At 42.2% G+C, this 20,911-nt stretch overlaps 2 protein-coding genes across 3 annotated transcripts in view; both read left to right on the forward strand.

The window, feature by feature from the left end:
- The window catches only part of LOC145458639 (uncharacterized), a 144,490-nt gene that overhangs the window by 112,014 nt on the left and 11,565 nt on the right, over positions 1–20,911 (forward strand). The gene's annotated exons all lie outside the window — the stretch shown is intronic.
- Positions 6,642–20,607, forward strand: LOC145458637 (ubiquitin carboxyl-terminal hydrolase 33-like). 2 transcript variants are annotated; one of them, XM_080337071.1, is made up of 23 exons: positions 6,642–6,682; positions 7,668–7,757; positions 7,822–7,872; positions 8,033–8,095; positions 8,884–8,979; positions 9,133–9,190; positions 9,255–9,378; positions 9,843–9,930; positions 9,992–10,108; positions 10,662–10,802; positions 11,335–11,417; positions 11,770–11,830; positions 11,906–11,972; positions 12,118–12,218; positions 13,120–13,325; positions 13,881–13,985; positions 14,049–14,184; positions 15,040–15,136; positions 15,202–15,328; positions 16,574–16,740; positions 17,505–17,698; positions 18,538–18,706; positions 20,128–20,607. In XM_080337071.1, exons 2-23 carry the CDS (start codon positions 7,692–7,694, stop codon positions 20,415–20,417), a joined length of 2,607 nt encoding a protein of 868 aa, XP_080193197.1. In that variant the 5' UTR covers positions 6,642–6,682; positions 7,668–7,691; the 3' UTR covers positions 20,418–20,607. The 2 variants fall into 2 exon arrangements, with proteins under 2 accessions (XP_080193197.1, XP_080193196.1); XM_080337070.1 differs by lacking the exon at positions 6,642–6,682 and having other exon boundaries at positions 7,630–7,757.

A 20,911-nucleotide genomic window follows, 5' to 3' on the forward strand; every position in this document is an offset into this window, starting at 1 on the left:
CGGCAATTTCCGTACCGGGACACACGAAGACATTTAAAGTAGGCTACATGAGACTCCGCAGTGCGCTGTCAAAATGATTGACAACTAAAAAACCGACGCATGCTGCATTCCGAAGCCTACTATATAGATTTTCGGGTGCTTAAATAGCTGGCGCCTGATGATCCTGTCCCTGCAATCAGACCCCTCCGGCATAAATGCGACTGGCACACCTCCCGTTAAAAAGTGCTAATTTGGAATCGCACGAGTCTGATCAAAGGAGTTTTTTTTAATTACGTCTGGTATGTAACAGCAATTCCAATCTTTAAAGTAGGCCATAGCGTTAACTTTTACCAGAGTTTGCTAAATAACCGCGTGCTTCAACGAAATAGGCCTAATTGCTGTAATCCACTTGCTCATATACACGCACCAATATTATTCATCAAATTCTTTCTTTTATTCAAAAACATTCATCGAATTTTTCGCCCCCCCCCCTCCCCCAAATATTTCTTATGGCTACGTCCTTGGTTTCGAGTCTCGTCTTTGCCATGTTTCGATGTGTTGGAGGTTTATCTGGGCTCCTCATCGCCAATACCGCAGTTAATATAGCGCCGTCACATGTCCAGAAGGGAAGAGAGAGCTGAACTCAAGAAAGATGGCGGCAGAGACCAGAAAAAAGTACGCAAGAATGCGGCAAAGATCTCAAAAGACACGAATTTATGAAATTACTGTCCGGGCGCAAATGACCTAGGAGTTAATATGCGCCAATTGTGTTAATAAAACAAACAAACAAACACCGGGCCAATTATGTCGTGATTTTCGAATGCAAGTGTAAATTATTGTAGTGGGGGACTCACGGTATACCGGAGAATCGTGCCTCACGCCGTGAACCCGGGTTCGATTCCGCGTCGGAGTTTATTCTGTGCTTCATTGCTTCGCAGACCCGGTGAAAGAGCGCACTCACAAGGGAGGGAAAAAGCAAGAAAGAGGCGCGCGAAAACGAACTGTGACATCGGGCACTAGGCTAGGATATATAACGGTTATTTTCAGGGATATTTTTCGGGTTGGGGTTAGTTTGGAGGTCCTATAAAGTCACAGCATGCTAAAATGATGCATGCTAAAGTGTCCTATGTTCAACTGTCGTTTTCGATTTTGTTGCATGCTCATATGTCGGGCTACCATACATACGGAAGATGTGGTACCAACGAGACACTGGGACCGAAAATACTCGAAAATTTATCTGTGATAATCCCATGATTACAGTACGCGAATTTGTCCACAATGGCATGCTGGCAGAATCGAGTCAAGTCAAGTCATACGAAAAAGGTGACTGGAGTCTGACTTGAGTCAAGTCATGACTCGAGTCATCCCGACACTGCCCTGTTTACCGTCTATTAGGGTCAGTGACCCAATGTTTACCCATCAGATAACTCATAAGCTCAATTTTTAACTATTACGGCAGTTCTCGGCCATTTGTGAGGCCAAATTCGTGTTATACTCGAAATTTGGGGTGTTCCGCAGTTTCCGGGTTTTTTTAGATATTTTTCACCAGGCCATGTTCAGCGCTTACAAGGCTAAGTGACCAAATGTTTAACCATCAGGTAGGCCTACCTCGTATAATTTCAATTTTCACCTATTACGACAGTTTTCGGCCATTTGTGAGGCCAAACTCGTCTAATACTGGAAATGTAGGGTGTCCAGCGGTTTCTAGATATTTGCCACGAGGCCATATGCTGGGCGTGTATAATCGTTAGTGAACGAATGTTTGACCCGCAGATACTTGATAAGTTCAATTTTTAACTTTATACGACAGTCCTCTGCCATTTGAGGCATAATTTGCCTTATACTTGAACATTTGTGTCCCGCGGTTTCTAGATGTTTGTCACGAGGCCACGCTGCGCGTGTATAATCGTTAGTGACCGAATGTTTGACCCTCAGATACTTCATAAGTTCGATTTTTAACTATCACGACAGTTCGCGGCCGATGGTGTGGTGAGGTTAAATCTGCGTTGTATTCGAAAATTAAGGTGTTCGCAGTTTCCGCGTTTTCTATATATATTCCGCCAGGCTATGTTCAGCGTCTATTAGGGTCAGTGACCGAAGGCTTAACCCTCAGATACTTCATAAGTTCTATTTATAACTATCACGACGGTTTGCGGTCGTTTGTGAGGTTAAATCTGCCTTATACTCGAAAATTAGGGTGTCTCGCAGCTCCCGCGTTTTCAAGGTATGTTCCGCGAGGCCAGGTGTGTAATTGTTAGTGAACGACTGTCTGACTCTCAGATACCTAGTAATTTCAATTTTCAACTATTACGACAGTTCTCTGCTATTTATGAGGCCTAAATCGCCTCACTCTAAAATTGGTGTCCCGCAGTTTCCTCGTTTTAGACTTTAGAGTTCCTTCAATGAGATCTACAAATGTCGATGACCGACTGTTCCGCGTTCCGCCTTTTCCGCTGTTTCCTCGTTTTAGTGCCTACTTTGTGCTCTATAGAGGTCAATGACCGACTGTTCCGCGTTCCGCGTTTTCCTCTGTGTTCAGCGCTTTAGGAATCGAGGTTTCCCGCTTTTTCCGCAGTTTCCGCGTTTTAGGGGCCATTTCCGCGAGTTCCGCGTTTTCCGCAGTTTCCGCGTTCCCTCCTTTTAGGGTTACCCGTAACACGGCTCGTACAAATGAGTCGGTTCGGAGCTCACCATCCTGTGATATATTTCCAGTGATAAGTCGTTTAATTGACTTGACCGCAATTTCAGCCCGGCCATTTGATCGAGCATTGTATGCTGAAGACAGTCTGTGCCAAACACCCCATCGACGTAGGAAATCTTGCGTACTATGAGCGGTGAATTCAGGTCCGCCATCGCTGCTCAGTTCTTCTACAACGCCGAATGTCATGAAGTAGTTCCGTAAAGCATCTTGCAGTCCAAGTGCACCAGAGGTTTGAGTGCCAGGCTTAATATGAAAGATTTCAGGCCAATTGCTGAAACGATCGATGGCTACGAGATACTGGTGACCTGCAACAGCGCAGTAATCTGCGGCAATAGCCTGAAAGGGGTATGTCGGTACGTAAGGATCACAAGGGGGCAAATGCGGCTGGCTCGGTGCGGACCTGCTACACGCATCACATTTACTTCGTTTCCATGCTCGGCCGACGGTCGGCCGAAAGGCCATGACGCATGCGTTGTACATGTCGGCCGTGTTTCCATGAGCAGACGTAACCCAACCGTGACTTGGCCGAACTAGGTGGGCGAAGCGATCGCGATGACGTTTTTGGCTTACTTACTCAGTAACAATTTCAAAATAATCAGAAGATTGCGATAAATGACTCGGTAGGAATGAGTCGAAAAGACTTGTAGCGATCATTCAATCAAATAACACGCTTTGACCTTGAACACGAAATGCATCCAACATGTAAAATGGTCACGATGAACCAATTGCTTAAAACTAACAGAAGATAAAATAAGATGGATAAAAGATGAAAATTGGTGGCATATCTTCGTATGTGGGGGATATAGATATGGGATATCGTGGTCCAATAATTTCGAGCACAGAATAGTAACTTCTCCAGTAGTCTACCGGTACTACTGTTTCGTCGTCATGATTCAGACATGAACGTCCAGTGTCCTGTCGATGATTTGCTTACCAGGGGAATGTGAATAAGTTCACCTAGTTTGTGGTCAAGCGGTATAGTTTGTATTGTATCCATGCACCATAGAACGCAAACCTTCGAATTGTGGCAGCAGCGTATGTGATCAGATCGCGAAGATTTCGGTAGCCTACGGGTAATTCGTAGCAGTACCGGTACTACTAAATTCCGTTACGATCATAATTCTTGGTTTCTCAAGGCGTCCAAGATCCGTCCGGAGTGCAGCCATGGTTAATTTGATACGAAAAGTGTATTGTAAGTAGCGAATACCAATTAGCTAATCGAAGACACAGCGCAAGCATGGCCGAAGGGCTAAGCCGAAGGATTTACTAGATGGCCGACGAGTCGGCCGACGTGGGTGTGCATCACTTTAAATGCGCAACAAAATTCTCTCGTTCGTCGGCCGAGTCTCTCGAAAATGGGCCCATCGGCCGAGCATGGAAACGAAGTAATTGTGCCCGCGTTCTTGCAATGCAAGCCGACATACCGGGCCAGAAAACAGCAGCTTGAGCTCTCTGTGACATGGCATTGATACCTTGGTGAGCAGAATGAAGGGTGTCACATATTGGTTTCCTCAGAATTGACGGTATAACAACTCGATCATCATACATGACGACATCATCAACAATAGAAAGCTTACCACGATAGCACCAATATGCTAGGACCTGAAACGGCAACTGATCCGATCCACGTGAGAATCCTGAGACGATGCATTCCTTCAGCTTACTGAGAGTATCATCGCATAGGGTAGCTTTTCGCACATCCTCCCATGAAATGACTTTAATGGCGTTCAGAGATGCCCTTGTAGCTGCAATAATAGACGTCTCTAGCTGGTTGTTTTCATCGTGACCTGCCGCCACACAATCGACTGGGTCCAGGGAGGACCAGTGACTCGTGTCCAGTGATGCGGGGTGCCTCGAGAACGCATCCGATGCCGGTATGGATTTACCTGGAACATGAAAAATACGAAAGCGCCAGGACATCGTACGCTGCTTCAGGCGGAATATTCTAGTGTTTGTAATATCGTCCAACGATTTGTCCCCGAAGATTTTGATCAGCGGTTTGTGATAGGTAGCGATAACAAGGTCATCACAGCCAAGGGTAAAGAACTTGGTATCCTCCAGTGACCATGCCACAGCAAGGGCTTCACCTTCAATCGGAGCGTATCGTCTTTCTGAATCACGTAAGAATCGGGAACCTGCCAGAGTAATTTTCCAGCCATTGGGACAGCAATCAGGCGTCGTAGATTCGCACTCGCAGTATTTTTGACGCAGCCAGTACCCAATGCCCGTTTTCGACCAGTCGGGATTCAAGCAAGTTTTTCGCTTCGGGTCAAAAATGCGCACCCCATTTTGGATTGCTTGAATAATCTCAGCTTTTGACTCTGCAAACGCCTCATCGAGTTCATTGGTCCACGTGAAAGAAGATTTCGAGCTAAGTAAGCTCGTGAATGGTGCCATCATGTCGGTAAGTTTGCCATAATGGGAGACTTGGTTCACAAGTCCAAACCACGACCGTATGTCTGACAGCTTCTGTGGCCTTGGGAAACAGGCGATGGATTCCAAATATTTTGGAAGTGGACGTACGTCGTCTGCCGTAATCTCGAATCCTGCAAATTCAATATGCTTACATGCAAATTGAAATTTCGAAGGGTTAAGAATGATGCCATTGCGTCCCATCAGTTCGAGATAATGAATCATTCTCCACCAATGTTCAGACAGACTGTCATCCCATAACACTGTGTCATCGACGCACTTTGTCTTTCTAGGCACATCAGCGATTATCCGATCATATCGATGAGTGTATATCCATCCCCGCTTGCTATGAAACCTTGTGGGCCACTCGGTATCTATATCTGCCAAATTCAGTGATGAACGTGAGTATAAGTGGCGATCATCTTCTCTGACGGGTACCGAATGGTACCCATTCCAGGCGTCAGTAACCGATCTGAAAGTATCGGGTGGGATGGAACGGGCCTGATGAAATGGTGGAACGATGTGGTGCGTGTCCCGGGAGCAATGGCGGTTGAGGGATTGGAAGTCGATTACTCTGCGAGGACTTCCATCGCTTTTACGAACCCATATTGCTCGATGACACCACTTTGTCGGCGTATTGGGTTCAACTTTTTCAATGACACCAAGACGCACGTCATCATCCAATTGTTTCTTAACTGCATCACGCCAGTGAATAGGCACTTGAGAAGGTGTGTGGACTGCTGCTGGCTTTGCATCTGGATCAACATGAATGGATATGGGTGTTCCAGACATGGAAGGCAACGTTTGATGTTTGCACTTGTTGAATGTTGACGAACTAAATCGCAGTAGAAGCCATTGTTTCATCTTTTCGTTATTTTCCACACATGGCGTGAATGGGAGCTCAGTGGGTGAACTAGGAGGCAAGAATTGAAGTCGATATTATCATTATAAGATTTTTCACGCTCTGGAAGCGTTGAATTGAAAGTTGCTGGTCTATCGCGGACTTATATGCCATGGTCTGGTTCTATGGTCCCCTTAATGCATCATCAGTCTGTGATAGAGCATCAGAAATGGCATTGGCATTACGCTGAAATTTGGTACGAATGGAGTTTGAGATGTGCTTCATCTATAGGCTGGCGCAGCAGCTACTCTCTCGTTTCGCTAGACAGCATTGTTACGTCCTGGGCTACTCTCTTGTTTCGCCAGACAGCATTGTTGCGTTCCAATGCCAATCTCCATAACAATGAAAAATTCGAGGCTGATTGTGGGAGTTCCAAGGCCACGAGCGGAATAAAATTTATATTTTCGTAATCAGTGGAGAGTCAGCTTTCGATTGATACCCGTTATACCAAATTTAATGCTTGGCAAGCCGGTCTAAAATGACCGTCAAATTGCCTGTAGCCAAATGGAAATTGTGACGTGATACAATTTCACTGAGGCGTGAGATTTGCTTGTGTCGACACCATATAGGACACTATGGTGGAGATCTATGGAGCCAGAATAGATTTTGCGAGAACCGAGAATATAACTTCGTGAATTTTGTTTCAGGAGGGTTCGCACGAATGTAGTTGTAGGTGAACCTCATCTCACGTGAGTACCAAATAATGGATGAAGAATCGTTTTCGCAACATAATTTATATTTTTTCGCATCATTTTTTTGATCGCTGGGCTATATGTGATAAAATTATTGATAAACTGATATTATGTTTAATTTCTATACTGATACTGCTACTGAATCTGATACGTTCGTTGTGGTCGTGACGTATCACCTTTAATTGATATCCTCGAAGATTTGTGATGGAGAGAGAGAGAGAGAGAGAGAGAGAGAGTCTTTATTTTCATCGAACCAAAATACATAACAAACGGCAGTGATGGTGGTACAGAAAATATGCGTGCACAGTATTCGGTATTAGATAGGAATGATCGATAAGACCGTGAAGGTCATCTAGTCTGATCACACCAGCATCAAACAGGTACACTTGACTCAGAACAGTCTGGCTGTAAAAAAGTGTTTAGTTAGGAAAGGAAAATAGAAAAAAAATTAAACAATGGTAGCAAATGATCAATGAAGCAATGTCTGGGCGGGGTAGGGCAACAGTGTTAGTGTAACGACAAGAGGTGATCAAGTAGGGCTTTTTTGAATCTATCATAAGGCAATTCACGGATATGTGATGGTAATGCATTCCAGATGATAGGTCCCGAGTAGTCGATAGATCTCTTAGTTAGGTTGCTATTGGGTTGGGGTAAGTAGACGTTTCCTTTAGACGAAGATCTCGTGTAATGGGAATGGACATGTTTAGCAGGTATGAAAAAGTCATCAAACACAGGAGGGAGATTATTGGAAAAATATTTGTGAACAACTTTTGATACTTCGAAGCGATACAGTTCATCAACTCGCAAAATTCGATGCTTACGGTAGTAAGGCGATAAATTGGTACGTAAAGGTACAGATGAGATCAGCCGTATCGCACGGTTTTGCAGGGTTCGAATTCTGCACAAAAATGTTGTACATGCATTTCCCCATACTACGATACTACGGAAAGTTTTGTGATGGAAAATTTATATTGGGGTTTAGACTCTCGGTGTGGACTTGAAAGTTATGCACTGTAAGCACATACCCGCTGGTTACAAACTAGATAAAAGGGCTCTATTGCGTCAATGTCGGGTATGTTTACTGTTACCTTAATTTAGCGTGAGATATAACATCTTTATGTCGCTGTTTCCCACAGATTCCGTGCGGCATATGCAAAGCTGATAAAGGACTCTGGGCTTGCCTTGAAGTGAGTATTAACTATTAATATCAATAATAACTATTTATTATTGATATAAAGCTACTGATATAGTGATACAAGGATATCCATTCATCATTAACCTTAACCATTCTATTGAAACTAGCCTGACGGCTGACCCGACTCAGATATCCATTGCTTGCACTTGCAGAAAAGCTGTTACTTTAATGGATGCGGAAAAAAAGCTAAAGACCATAGCACAGAACATCACAAGGTAACGTGCTAAAAATACTCTGTAATTATTGCAACAATTTATATGGAGCAAATGTCGAATTTCTCACAGCTGCAAAATATCATACTCCTGCTCCTATATACCTCTCTCTTGTCGAGCATTATATACTACTGTCGGTGGCAGGATATTTCCCACTGTGAAGTATAAGCGGTAGTGTATCAACTTCAGGAGCGACCGAGTCTATTTTATAGAAGTAGGCTATAGTATACAACCACCAAATTATGTCATTATGCACATTGTCATGCCGACTCATGCGCCCTCCAAGTCTGAAATATCGGCATCGTCCGGACAACCGGAGAGCTGCAACAGGTTATTGTTGAGGTCATTGTTTTGCAGCCATCCGATTATTCTGAACAATGCAGATTTCAGATGTTGAGGGTGATTTTTAGTCAAGTTCCGGAGCCCTAACCATATTTTAATTTATATTTTCGGAATCAGTGCTACAGTAGCTTTTGATCAAGACCAGATTCCGTAAATTCTGCCCTCTGGATGAAAATTTTGGATTGCCAGAAATCCTACAATCACTGCTACGAAGCAATTCGTATTCAAGCCTTGGCGGAGCGGAATGAAGCTGTTAACATTCTATATTTAAACCCTCTGTACAAATCTGGTCATTACTATGGCTGTATGTTAATACCAAATAAAGAGAGTTTGATCGCGTGCGCCACTTCACCGAAGTCTAGCCAATCTTGCTAGAGTGAGCAATTTTGTAGTTTTAACTTTAATTTGTTCCATGTGATGAAATTTATCAAGACTTTTTTTCATTTCAGAAAACAGGCCACCCTGTTGCGGTGAATTTACAGACGTTCCGGTGTTGGTGTTGTATATGCGAAATTGAAATCAAGCTTTTTAATACTGATGAAATTGTAAGTCTCCTAATTCAGTTAAAGAAGTAGACGGGATAGTTCCTACTCATTTCAGTAATGCTTAAAGCAATTAACCACACACATACAAATATATTGTGACTATGACATAACAATCTAACGACTCTTGAATGTTTATATCTTACTCTATCACAGAAAGCTTTGAAAGAAGAACGTAAACTTTTTTTATCTCTACATTCAAGCACTGCACAGGGTAATTTAGTTAGTTGATGTTTATGATAAATTCATGTAAATAACAATTTTGTCCGTTTGTGCAGTGCCTTGGACAATGGACGTTGATTGTGAAAGCAACACAAGGACCTCTACCCTTGGTTTGACCGGACTGGAAAACCTTGGGAATACGTGTTATATGAACGCAGCGCTGCAGGCGCTTTCAAACTGGTAAGTAACGCATCCGGAAGCTAACCCTATGCCCCTCCTCTGTACCATGTTTTATTAAAATCTACTGGTGGTAGTTCGTATCTATATATAGGCCTACGTAAACAAGAGATGTAGCACCTTCCATACAACTTTTTTAATTCACAAGCCTCATTTGTACTTATTAGGATGGAAGATAATCTTATCCTTGCACAGTGTTAAAACTGGAACCGTAGGCTATGTTCTGAAGTTTTTGGTTCATTCTCTTGTTGACAAATGAAACACATCCTACTGACAGCTAGTGACTGCGATCCCTGTTTTCAGCATGCAATTAATGTGTTGCATTCAATTAATGTATTGCATTATCTTCTGAACAACATCAACTCATTCTTGTTAGCCGAACGGAACGCCTGTGTCTTGTAACTAATCCTTTTCGTGTCACACACCTGTAGTTTGTAGCAAAGTTTTCTGAAATGCCATCCGTTTAGTTCGCCGTTGACTTACTACTTCATATCTGAGTACGCGGAGCGGAACAAATCCCACAAAAGCGGTTCAATGTCACTAGGGTATTTCAAGGTACGACATTACTCGATACATGTTACCGTTTTTCTATCCCGGCATGCGTGCTTACATTCAGATGCTGACAGAGTTCTGGAACAAAAATATGTACCAAAGACCGCCTTACCTCAACCCTGCCGCGATACATATGTCTCTGAAAACGATCAACCCTTCTTTTAGAGGATATCAACAGCAGGTATTCTTTACGCTTCGGTGCTGCCTGTAATGTGATATGCAATGAGCCTTTTAGTTGCCAGTGGATTTGTGTACTATACTTTATAATTACTGAGTAATAATAATCAGTGAGCCACTGCTGAAGCACGATAAGTAGAGGAGGGGTATTCCGAGTGGGGAGGCAACGTTCTTCAAGTTTTAGGTTTGTTGACTGTGACATGATCATTTTTCTTCATGTAGCAGTGGATAGTCTGCCAAATATGATTTTCGTTTATGCTGTTGGATGTATATTGGACATGAATTATGTTTGACCATATTGTTCCACCCGTCCTACTCCACTGTTCCGAAAAGCTGCAGACCCCTATCGTACTAGGAATCGCTAGCGTTCAAAACCACTGCTGATACTTGAACGATTATATAAATATGTGAATAATGATCGCAACACTTTATTGGTGATATCATTGCCACGCCGGACAGTCGTTCAATGACAACCATGTTTTTCTAAATTTTCTCTCGAAACTTTGAATGCATAACCTTCGATCTACGTGCGTGATTACGTCATATTTTTGTGTCAGGACACCCAAGAGTTTTTGCGTTGTTTCATGGATTGTCTGCACGAAGAGCTAAAGGAGGTCGTGCCGAGGTGGACCTACGAAGATGATCTTGGCAACGGCAGGGGTGAAGAGCCGGCAAGCAAGAACAAGAATGATATTCAAGTATAAAAGCATTGTCGCACCTGGCATCAGTGGTAGCATTCTAGCATAAAAGTCTTAATTTTCAGCAGGTTTTGTTACAAAGAGTCATTAACAGTAACCAGTAATCCTCACCGACTCGCTGATCTCATAAAATTCCATGCCACAGTTCTACAGACCTGGCTGAATCCAACCGATGTGATGTATCGCCTATTTAGTTTGATATATGAAGGCAGAACGCCTTTACACTCCTACCGTCTTACAGCTATCACTTGACAGACAGTTTTGTTAGCTTACGTTTATCACGCGACAGTCTCCCATGCTTCTAAACAACAAATCATTATGAAATGTGGCTGCGATGCTTAAGATCGACTCATTTTGAAACTGCGCCTACTGACCGATGAATTTTTCCACAATTTAGAAAGGACTCAAAATGTCGAAACTACTTACTTCCTAATCCGACCTTTTGGTCTTGATGCATGCCACTGTTGGTAATCCAGCAATTAATCATGGAGTTTTGATCAAATTTTGCTAGCTGATAGTTGATCTGTTTCAGGATAGCGAAACGGAAGATGTATCAAGCGGAAATGCAAAGGAGATTGATCATGCTGCGGAGTCATGTCCGTTCATACCTCCCCGGTAAGTCCATTCACTCAGAACGTATATCAGTATTGGGCATTGCCTATTGAAACATAAACTTGGAAATTGACTGAATTGGCTGTCAAGACTAGAGGTTGTCTCAATTGAGACAACAGACATCCTAATCTAGGTATAAAGTTTGAATTTATTTATTTGATGCCAGCTTACCGAATATAGATAATTATTATCAACAAAAATATGATAAGCGGCAAAAATGATTGGATAAGAACGGGTGATCATTCATTTCAATGATTGTTCGGATGACATTCAAGCACTCTGTGTTGTGACTTAGCCCTCTCGATATTTGTCATTTGGTAAATTCGAGAGAACTGGAAAGATCGTTAACTTACAGTGACGTGCCGGGAATATCGGCGGCCGCGATGCGGAAAAAGCAGCGATTGTCGTCGGAAAATGTAAGTAGTTGATTGTTCAGTCTGTTGATTGTTGGTTTATTAGACCAGCATCACAGAATCTCTGTTTGCTTCCAGGAGCTTCACGGCACAGAGAAGTCTGATGTTTCATCACCCAGATCACCATCGCCCGCTCAATACCCAAGTAATTCCAATTCGCGTTGATATTTTGTTGAAAGATTGCGATGCAGTTACTTGTCTTGCACGATTGTCGATTCATATATTTTTGAAATCGCTCTGATAATAACTTGTCTGTTTTGCCGTGCTATCCTATCTCTCTTTATTTTCAGAACAACATAACAAAAGACCACCTTATCGTTTCCGCAGCGTGATTTCCGAATTATTCGACGGAGGGCTGCGGTCGTCAGTTCAATGCTTGACGTGTGACCAGGTGTGTGGCTGGATGTGGTCTCGGACAATTTTTGCAATATGAGGCACACACTTTCATGATTAGACTTGGTGTGATATATTGGACAGACATTCCAGCTGTCTGGATTCTGACAAAATATGGGCATAAGTAAATAAAATAAGTACAGATCTTATAAATAAGGACAATGTAGGTATATTTTTAGTATTGGTTTCCGTATTGGCCTAGTCTTCGGAACCCCAAGGGGTACATAGACCCCAGGTTGAGCACCCCTGTTTTAGTGGTTATTACTTGTGCTAGGCACAATGACTCTAGTAGTGAGCTATGATTTTTGCGATTACTGAAATTATACGCTTCTTGTAATTTTGCTATGAAAATTATTGATTCGATAGTATTTGCCACTATGGAAGCCATGAAATTTTGATTAGTAGTATCGAAGCCTACAAAGCTATACACGCTTAAGTGAAAAATGATCTATCTGTGTAATACGAAATTATCTTTATTTTTATATGGAACTGACATATAAAATAAAAGGTACACATTCGAACTTTCTACATCTTTCATACTGTTTTGACGTCATAGTTAGTGACACTCGACTCGAAACCTAAAACTCTATTCGGAATCGAATCACTCGGGTTTTCGATATTGCGCAGTCATAATTGTGACTACTGGACCGTTGCATTTTAACCGATTACATTGTTTGCAAATCACAATGTTGCTAGCATAGAGCCTTGCTGATCCACAGTGTCATATATTATGTGTAGGCTCGATAATGAAGCAAAGGTATAGAAATGAAGATAACATTTGGAACAAGTGAGCAAGCGATGAGAAGTCTGAATTTGATTCGCGGCACGGATTCAGTTTATTGCCTGCATTCACAATGCCCAATGTACAGTACACCAAACGCATTTGTTCCTTGTGACAGGTCTCGCACACAAGAGAAACATTCCAAGACTTGTCGTTGCCCATTCCTGGTAAAGACGATTTGGCGAGACTGCATACGTCAGCCGGGTTTTTGTTTTCCGGAGAGCTGGCCGTCAATCCGGGCTTCAACGGCCCGTGCGAGGAGACCAGCGGTATGAAGATACCCCTGCTCAACTACGCCTGGAATGTCTGGGAATGGGTTAAAGGGTAAGCTTTGTTGTTAACACCGTAGTAACACCATTCGAATCAAAAGCCTTTCCATGTACAAGCCGCAACCATATTTCAATATAGTGTGAAATTTGGTCACGAGATACAGGGGAAATCGTACTGCCACATATGTCTGTGTGCGAGTATTCAATATAAGCAGACACCTTTCGAGAGAATTGATGTCCGAAGTCAGACAGGTTTTTTCAGGCCAAACTATACTTCGTAAAGACAGACAGTTCCAACCAGAAATGAAGATAAGTACTACAATTCTAATATTAAGTGGGAAAACACCAAATTTGCATACTTTAGGTCAAAGTTTGTATTTTTAAGGTCAAAAAATGTCAAAATTTTTATTTTTTAGGTCAAAAAATCGCCCTAGTCATGAGGTTTTCATCCTGTAAAAACCACTGCCCTAGATATCGAAATTATCAAAATAAAGTTGACATACTAGTACGTCAATTCTTGTTGACACGTTGTACGATTGACATTGTGTCATTCCGGCAGCGATTTATGTCGAATCCCGAATGTGCTCATCACTTGACGCATTCTTTCCAGCTGGTTTTGGGGGCCGGAAGTGACGCTACACGATTGCCTGTCGGCTTTTTTCTCTGCTGACGAGCTCAAAGGCGACAACATGTACAGCTGCAGCAAGTGCAATAAGTTAGTGTATTCTGGTGTCACTGAATTTGCGCCGTAATATTCTTGAAACGTGTGCCCGCGCAGGTTGAGAAACGGTGTCAAGTATTGCAAACTGCTGCAATTGCCGGAACTTTTGTGCATTCACTTGAAGAGGTTTCGTCACGAATATCAGATGTCGTATTCTTCAAAAATATCCGGTCCGGTCTCGTTTCCAATCGAGGTCAGTGTGTTCGTTGAAACTGATATGTATTGGACAAGATGAATTTCGAGAAAAAGCAATGGGAGGTTTCATGCTCGAAATTTGGCTTTTAACTGTTTTCTGTGCAACCGCGTACGGTTGTTTATACACGGTTAGTTTTATGAATGCAACCCGTGGAAATATTGATTTTTCCTATGACTTTTAACCCATCCATTTTGAGGTAGTCAAACAAAGTAGTTAGCGTTGCTACTGGAGTATTAGTAGAAGTAATTTCAACTCCATTACGAGTAGAAGTGGTAATTTCCAAAATGGTGGAAGCATAAAATGTCAGGGCTAAAAAGTACTCAAATAGCAAAGTAGATTTGGGTGAGCATACATATACTTTTATTAGTTTGTCGATGGTGGCTAGTTTTGAAATTGCACCCAGTTTTGTCTAATGACGCCACTAATGGGTGCAATTTTCGAACTTATATTCAGCAGTCACGATGTTGGCTATTTTGCACTGTTCTTGCGACGGTTTCTCGCACATAAAAGTGATCCTGTTCGAGCAGAAGTGGGAGTAGTCTAAAAGCAAAACTACTTGCATAAGTTGTGGAATTAAACAAAATCTACATGATTACATAAAATAACTAGAAGTGCTTTGTTACGCATCGCACCCGTGTGCTGTTCAGTAGTTGGCTAAAAAGAATTCAATGGCCTTCGACCGCAGTGAGTATTAGCGATTGCCCGCATGTTTTCAAAATCCTCAACACATGATTGATTCACAGCAGTGTTGAACCCGCTTTGGGTTTCACGGTACTTTTTTTGTCTAACTTCTATCTTATGCAAATAGTTTGTGTGTTGCGAGGTCCGTGTCTATGTAAATTTTGTTTTCAGGGCCTCGACTTGAGCCAGTTTCTAGGCCAGGACAGCCCGTCGTCGTGTTCCACGTACGACTTGTGTTCCGCGATCATTCATCATGGCAATGCCGGAGGTTGGTTGGTTGTTGTTGGCGGCGACCAAATATTTTACGCCACCAATCCTTCTGCTTCGTTTTAGGCGGTCACTACACGGCTTACGCAAAAAATTTCTTGAATAAAAAATGGTACGAGTTTGACGACAAGTACGTCACCGAGGTTCCGGAATCGGTTGTCGCTAACGCGGAGGCATACGTTCTCTTTTATCAGTGAGTATCTGGTCTCGCGACTGATAGCATATCCTTCTAAAGATACTCGTTGAGGTACTGAACTTCAATATACAATTGAATAAGATATTCATATTGAAATACACCGTAATATTTTCGGCTGATCAGGACCAGGGGTAATCGACACTGCCTAGTAGAAAACTGAAAGAACATTGTATATCAACGACAGTATCACCAAACATGATGTCATTGGCATGTTGATTGAATAAATGCTTACAAAGCGATACAAGCCTTCAAAAACGTTGTTGTTGATACTGCAGTTTGTCATCATCCCCGAGTCTTTATCAGCTGCTTGCTGATGAGCAACTGATTTTCATTGTACCACATACGGAAATATTTAAAGTGAATCTTGGAGGTACAGTACTTCAATATACAATTGAATACATATATTTTCGGCTGTCAGCCACTAAAAGAGATTTCAAAAGAACTTGTATATGTATCAACAATCGTATTGATATCTTTCTCAAGTATTAATATCGATCGATAAATTGCAGAGTTACCATTTATTATTTATCCTCGAACCAGGAAGCCAGTGTTTCGATCTCATGAAGTCGAACACGAGTAAAATAGGAATTTTACTTGAAATGGAAGTATCTCCAAACGAGAGGGGACAAGAGTCAAGAGGCTACCTTCGAGTCGCAATTCATATTGAGTTAATTGCACATTTGTACTCAGCCCCGTCACTTGATTTTTTGTAGTGATTCCATCGAGTCAAATCAAGTCACTCAGTTTTTGGAGGTGACTCAAGTCAAATTTTCAAAGTGCAAGGCATGATAAAATGATAAAACCGCCGATTATTCAAGTCGTTATTTTAATTGTGAATTGAGTCATCCTAACACTCCTCTGTTCGCTTTTTATTTGCTATATCGACTCGTCGCACTTTTGAAGCAAGTCGAGTCACTCGCTTTTTGAAGGTGAGTCAAGTCAAGTCAAACGCAGATTTTCAAAGCATGAGGTATGATAAAAATACTAAAACCACCAATCATGCCACTCGTTGCACTTAGCAAGATGATTAAAGTACAGATTGAGTTGCTATTTATTGTCAATCGAGTAACGAGTGCCTAGCGGCAGTTGCCCCGGTTCGCTTTATATTGGTTGCTAGCTGGGGACTTGCGTCGTGCTGAGACTAAATCGAGTTTGAAGTGAAAGATCGCTGCTCATCACCAGTTGTCACTTTGCTACTTCGAATCCAAGGCCTGTCATCAGTCGATGAATATTCATTCGCAGAAAATCCAGCGTCGAAGCCTCGAGATTCCGCGACCGTTGTATCCGCAAACTCGGCGACGCCGACGACCTCTTGCATTTCTCCATCTCCAGACGCTGGTGGACGAAATTCTGCACGTTTGCGGAGCCGGGACGGATTGACAACTCTGATTTTCTGTGCCGTCATTCTGGTATGATTTCATCGTGTCTTGCGCCGTGATTGATTCTCAAGAAACGAGTGAAATAATGATTACTCGTTAATTCCGTGCAGGAAAGAAATTTTGTTTTGTGTCAATGTGTTTGTGGAGCTGTTAGTTACTGTAAGACACGATTCCGCTCTGAATAACCTGTCTGAGGGCGGAGATCATGAAGTTGGCCGATTCGGGAGAATGGTAATCGTCTGATTGAAAACTGTTGATCGGGGTGATTACCCGAGATGTCCCGAGTTGTTAATCATGTGCGATGTTATCTGATGCATTGCCGCAAGATAACGCGTAATTGGCTGTCAGTTTTCAGGTTGATGAATGAAACGGCAGGCTGCTGATAAAACCTACTGCGATTGTAACAGGTAGAATCATCATCATCTTGAAATGAAAGTCGTGTCCAATTAGTATGGCTCAACAATGCAAAGGATTATAGAATATTGATAAGATTGCTCTGCAATGATGCGTGCATGCGCATAATTCTTCGATTGTCCGATTGTTAGTCGAGCCATTACCTATGCAACTTGTCACAGGAATTTTGCGCAGTGTATAATTTGTCCAGGTTCGCTAAACCAGTTTTTTTTACTCTGGGTTGTTAAATTCTGATGAATGCGATAATCGACTCTTTAATCGATCCAACGTTATGATCTCCGGTCCTGAGGACTAGGTAGCTAACGCAAAAAGACTTATCCGGTCAAATTCAGTTAACTGCGCTACACTATGATTCCATGTTTTTCAAATTTTTTGTGCAGGCGTCCGACCCGAGTTGGACGGACCTCAGCGCGATCAGTGCGCCGCCACCATCCCGAAGTCGGTCTGGGAGTCGTTACACGGACGGTTTGGCGGCGGACCGGCCGTCACCCAACTCTTGCCGTGCGAAGTCTGCTCCGGGGAGATGGAGGTTCTAGAACAGCGGAGACGACATGAGGACGAAACTTTTCGAGAGGTATGGGCATTGGGTAAGGTTACCAGTGAATCCGGCACATGACGGCCCCTAATCCTAACATACCAGTAACCGTAATACGTTAATACATTTGAACAGAGTGCTGTATATCACATATTCAGTGGCGTTTAATACATATTCAGTGAGACATTCATTTTCTTCTTTATTACTACAATAATGAAGCATTGCTTTCATATCAATAATAATAGTTGTTACGTTTCCAATGATAACTGCACCAAGTGTCGTATTCAACATGCCGGATATCAAAATTATTGTCAATACGATATTGATGCATCGCTTTCATAATAATAAATCACTAGTACGATTCCAGTCTGCAAATCGTTTACCAGAGTAACAGCGTTAGGGTTATCATATTTTGGAATCGGGAAAGGAGAACACTTTATACAAATCATCAAAAACGGCTGATTTCAAATCTTTCCTGGAAATCTTGTGTTGACTCGGAAAAAATGTCATTTCATTCAGTCTTACTTCTGAATGAGTCGCTCGAACGCCTGCGTTACATATTTCGCGTCATTTATGCAGTTTTTTAGTTGTTTTTTAGTTCATTAGCACCGCTGTCGAAGCTGTAAAGGAGGCCGAATTTCAAAAAAGGTGGACATGTAGGCGTCCTCGAAGACATTTTCGATTTCCTGAAAAAGGCGGACGTATGGTAACCCTAAAAAAACGTGCAATCGAAAATTCACTCAGGCCGTTATCATTGAAACTTTGTTTACCTGAATATCGCTGTCGCACGCGTTGCGTCCAGAGGTGGTATACCAGACCCAAATTATGATCATTGCTGGTATACTTCGAGCTGGTTCATCGATCAAGTTTTGTTTCAGCTGAAGAAAAGGCCGAATTTGGACGCGCAACAGTTCACCGTGTACATCAGCCTCGACTGGTTTCACGAGTGGGAGGATTTCATAACGGGCCGGCTTCCGGACCCGCCAGGAAATATCAACAACTGGCCCATTTGCTTTCAGAAGGACGGGGAATATATTTTGCGACGAAGTACGTGTGAAGTTGGTACAGTAGGGCTGTTCTACGATTCTATAATAAATAATGCAAGAGTTAGCCACCGTAAATACCATTTTATTCAAATGCAAATTTTTTTCCTGCAACAAATTAGCTTCTACTGGTTGGAATCGAGCCAAATTTGGTGTGCAGCATTGTTTTAGCCAACCTAACAATTTTATCAAGTAGCCAGTGAAATTTGAATTTTTTTAATAGCCCTATTAAACACGGATAAAATCTTTGTACTTTGTACAAAGTGAGCGCAGTTAGCCTGTTGAATAAAGACTTGTTCAGTAATGAAGTACGGTACTTGGCTTTTTGTGAGTACTGAACTTATGTTTTCTTGTTACTTCTAATCGACTGATTTTTGGCATATCCACTTATCGATCATGCTTTGGATTTTTTACAGTAGAAAATGGTTTTGGGTTATGCTTGCGTCGCTTTGTGAATGAAATTGTCACAACAACATCGGTAAATTTTCCAAAATTGCGAATATCTGTAGAGTAATGGATTGGTCATTTTGCATTCGTCAAAAATATGTGCCGAGTATCACTTTAAATCTATCTGCAACTCACTTATGAAGTCATTCGCTTGCAATTTACCTTGCTCACTGTGCTTGGGTAATTATAATAAATCGGTAATCATGTGTCAGGGCATTTATTGTCATGTTCTAGCGCGGTCAATATCAGTTGCGTATAATCAAATTAACCTCGCCAAGCCTGGTGTCTTCCGTAATTTTAATATGAAATCTTGCATTGTATCTGACCTTCAAATACCGGTCGGTTTTTCTTTCAATCGTTGGGGACAATACTTGCCTGTAACATTTTAGCGGTGCACAATACAATGTTGTTGGTTTTATAAGGTGTTGGGCATTATCAAATATCGTAATCCTTATGCATGCACTAGTTACTAATTTCTAACGTGGTTTTGTTTCTCAGGCCAGTCACATTTAGAACTAATTCTTCGCACCCTTTTATTTAATTATTTCGTTGAGAACTCATTAAAGCGTTTATAATCTACTGTCAGTTCAATTATGTTTAGCGTAGCACTCAACTCTCTACCTTACTTCAGTAGAAAATGTGTGCCATTTCATGTACTTGAGTAGTACAATTTTGTCTGGGATTTTGCATTAATCAAACGTGGTAGCCCTATTATATGCATATATCTGTCTATGTCCATTGCCAGTCTTTGGCCACAGAGTAAGATAGTGATTGTTGGCATAAGCCGACCGATGTGGTAGAGCCGCATTTAGGGATGTAAATATGTCGTACAAGCAGACAGCTCAAACTGCCCAATTTGAGACTGGCATGTATCCGTTTTCTTTGCTATCTCTGCATATCGTCCTAGTACGCACTTAAAGTGGATACAGCTTTTCCCTGTGGATGGATGTAGCTGTAAACTTTGGTTTCTCATTGCAGATTCATCCTATGCACCGATCTCAAGGAGAGCCTGGGAATTCCTGGTATCGATTTACGACGGCGGACCAGAAGTACCACATCCACTTTACGTTGCTCCTTCCCAGGCTCCAAAAAAGTCCGCTTCCACTAGTTCAGACGGCACACCTGTAAAGGCTGTCTTAAAAGACTCTGACAACGCAATATTGCCAGATAACGGCGATCAGAATAAATCGAAGTCTCGGTCAATGGAGACTGATGAGGATGTTGATGCGAGGAGCTGTGGGGAATTAAGGACGGAAGTGTGTACGTAGAAGCCGAAAGCAGTTTGTTGTGATGTTTCGTCTAAATCTGTAATTTGTTTTGAAGTATATATGCCCCTTTATGGATCTGGCTTTGACGCTGATAGTTGTTAGAGATCGATTATTTGGGTGTTTCTGGCTATTTCCGAATGTCTATGTGATACTGTCTATGGAAAACCGTTACATAAAATCTCATAAGTTGCTACTGTTTGGAAGTGTCTGACTTGTGGGTGTACAGACTGTGCAGTGCAGAATATGGTCGGGTGGAATGGCGAGGTGGCGTTAATTCACAGCTTATAAAGAAAGCCTAGAAGTAGGCCGTGCTAAAGTCGGTAAATACAGAACATCGGCCTGGTGTAACATGACCAATTGACCAATGTAGTCGGAACACCATGAATATAAAAAAAACAGCTGACAATTGCTGAGGTAGTACACTACCAGTGGTTTCATCATCATTATGTATATGATACGAAGTCGTCAGTCCAGTTTGCATGTCAGGTGTGATC

The sequence above is a fragment of the Botryllus schlosseri genome, chromosome 16 (genome assembly GCF_051294905.1).
Source record: "Botryllus schlosseri isolate E-star chromosome 16, Bs_hap1, whole genome shotgun sequence".
Classification (NCBI taxonomy): domain Eukaryota; kingdom Metazoa; phylum Chordata; class Ascidiacea; order Stolidobranchia; family Styelidae; genus Botryllus; species Botryllus schlosseri.

Bases quoted from the DNA above. Each gene is read 5' to 3' on its own strand.
- LOC145458637 (XM_080337071.1), top strand. From the start codon at position 7,692: ATGCACTGTAAGCACATACCCGCTGGTTACAAACTAGATAAAAGGGCT. The intron at 8,096-8,883 runs GTAACGTGCTAA...TTTTCATTTCAG, and splicing joins ATAGCACAGAACATCACAAG to AAAACAGGCCACCCTGTTGC. The intron at 9,931-9,991 runs GTACGACATTAC...GCTTACATTCAG, and splicing joins TGTCACTAGGGTATTTCAAG to ATGCTGACAGAGTTCTGGAA.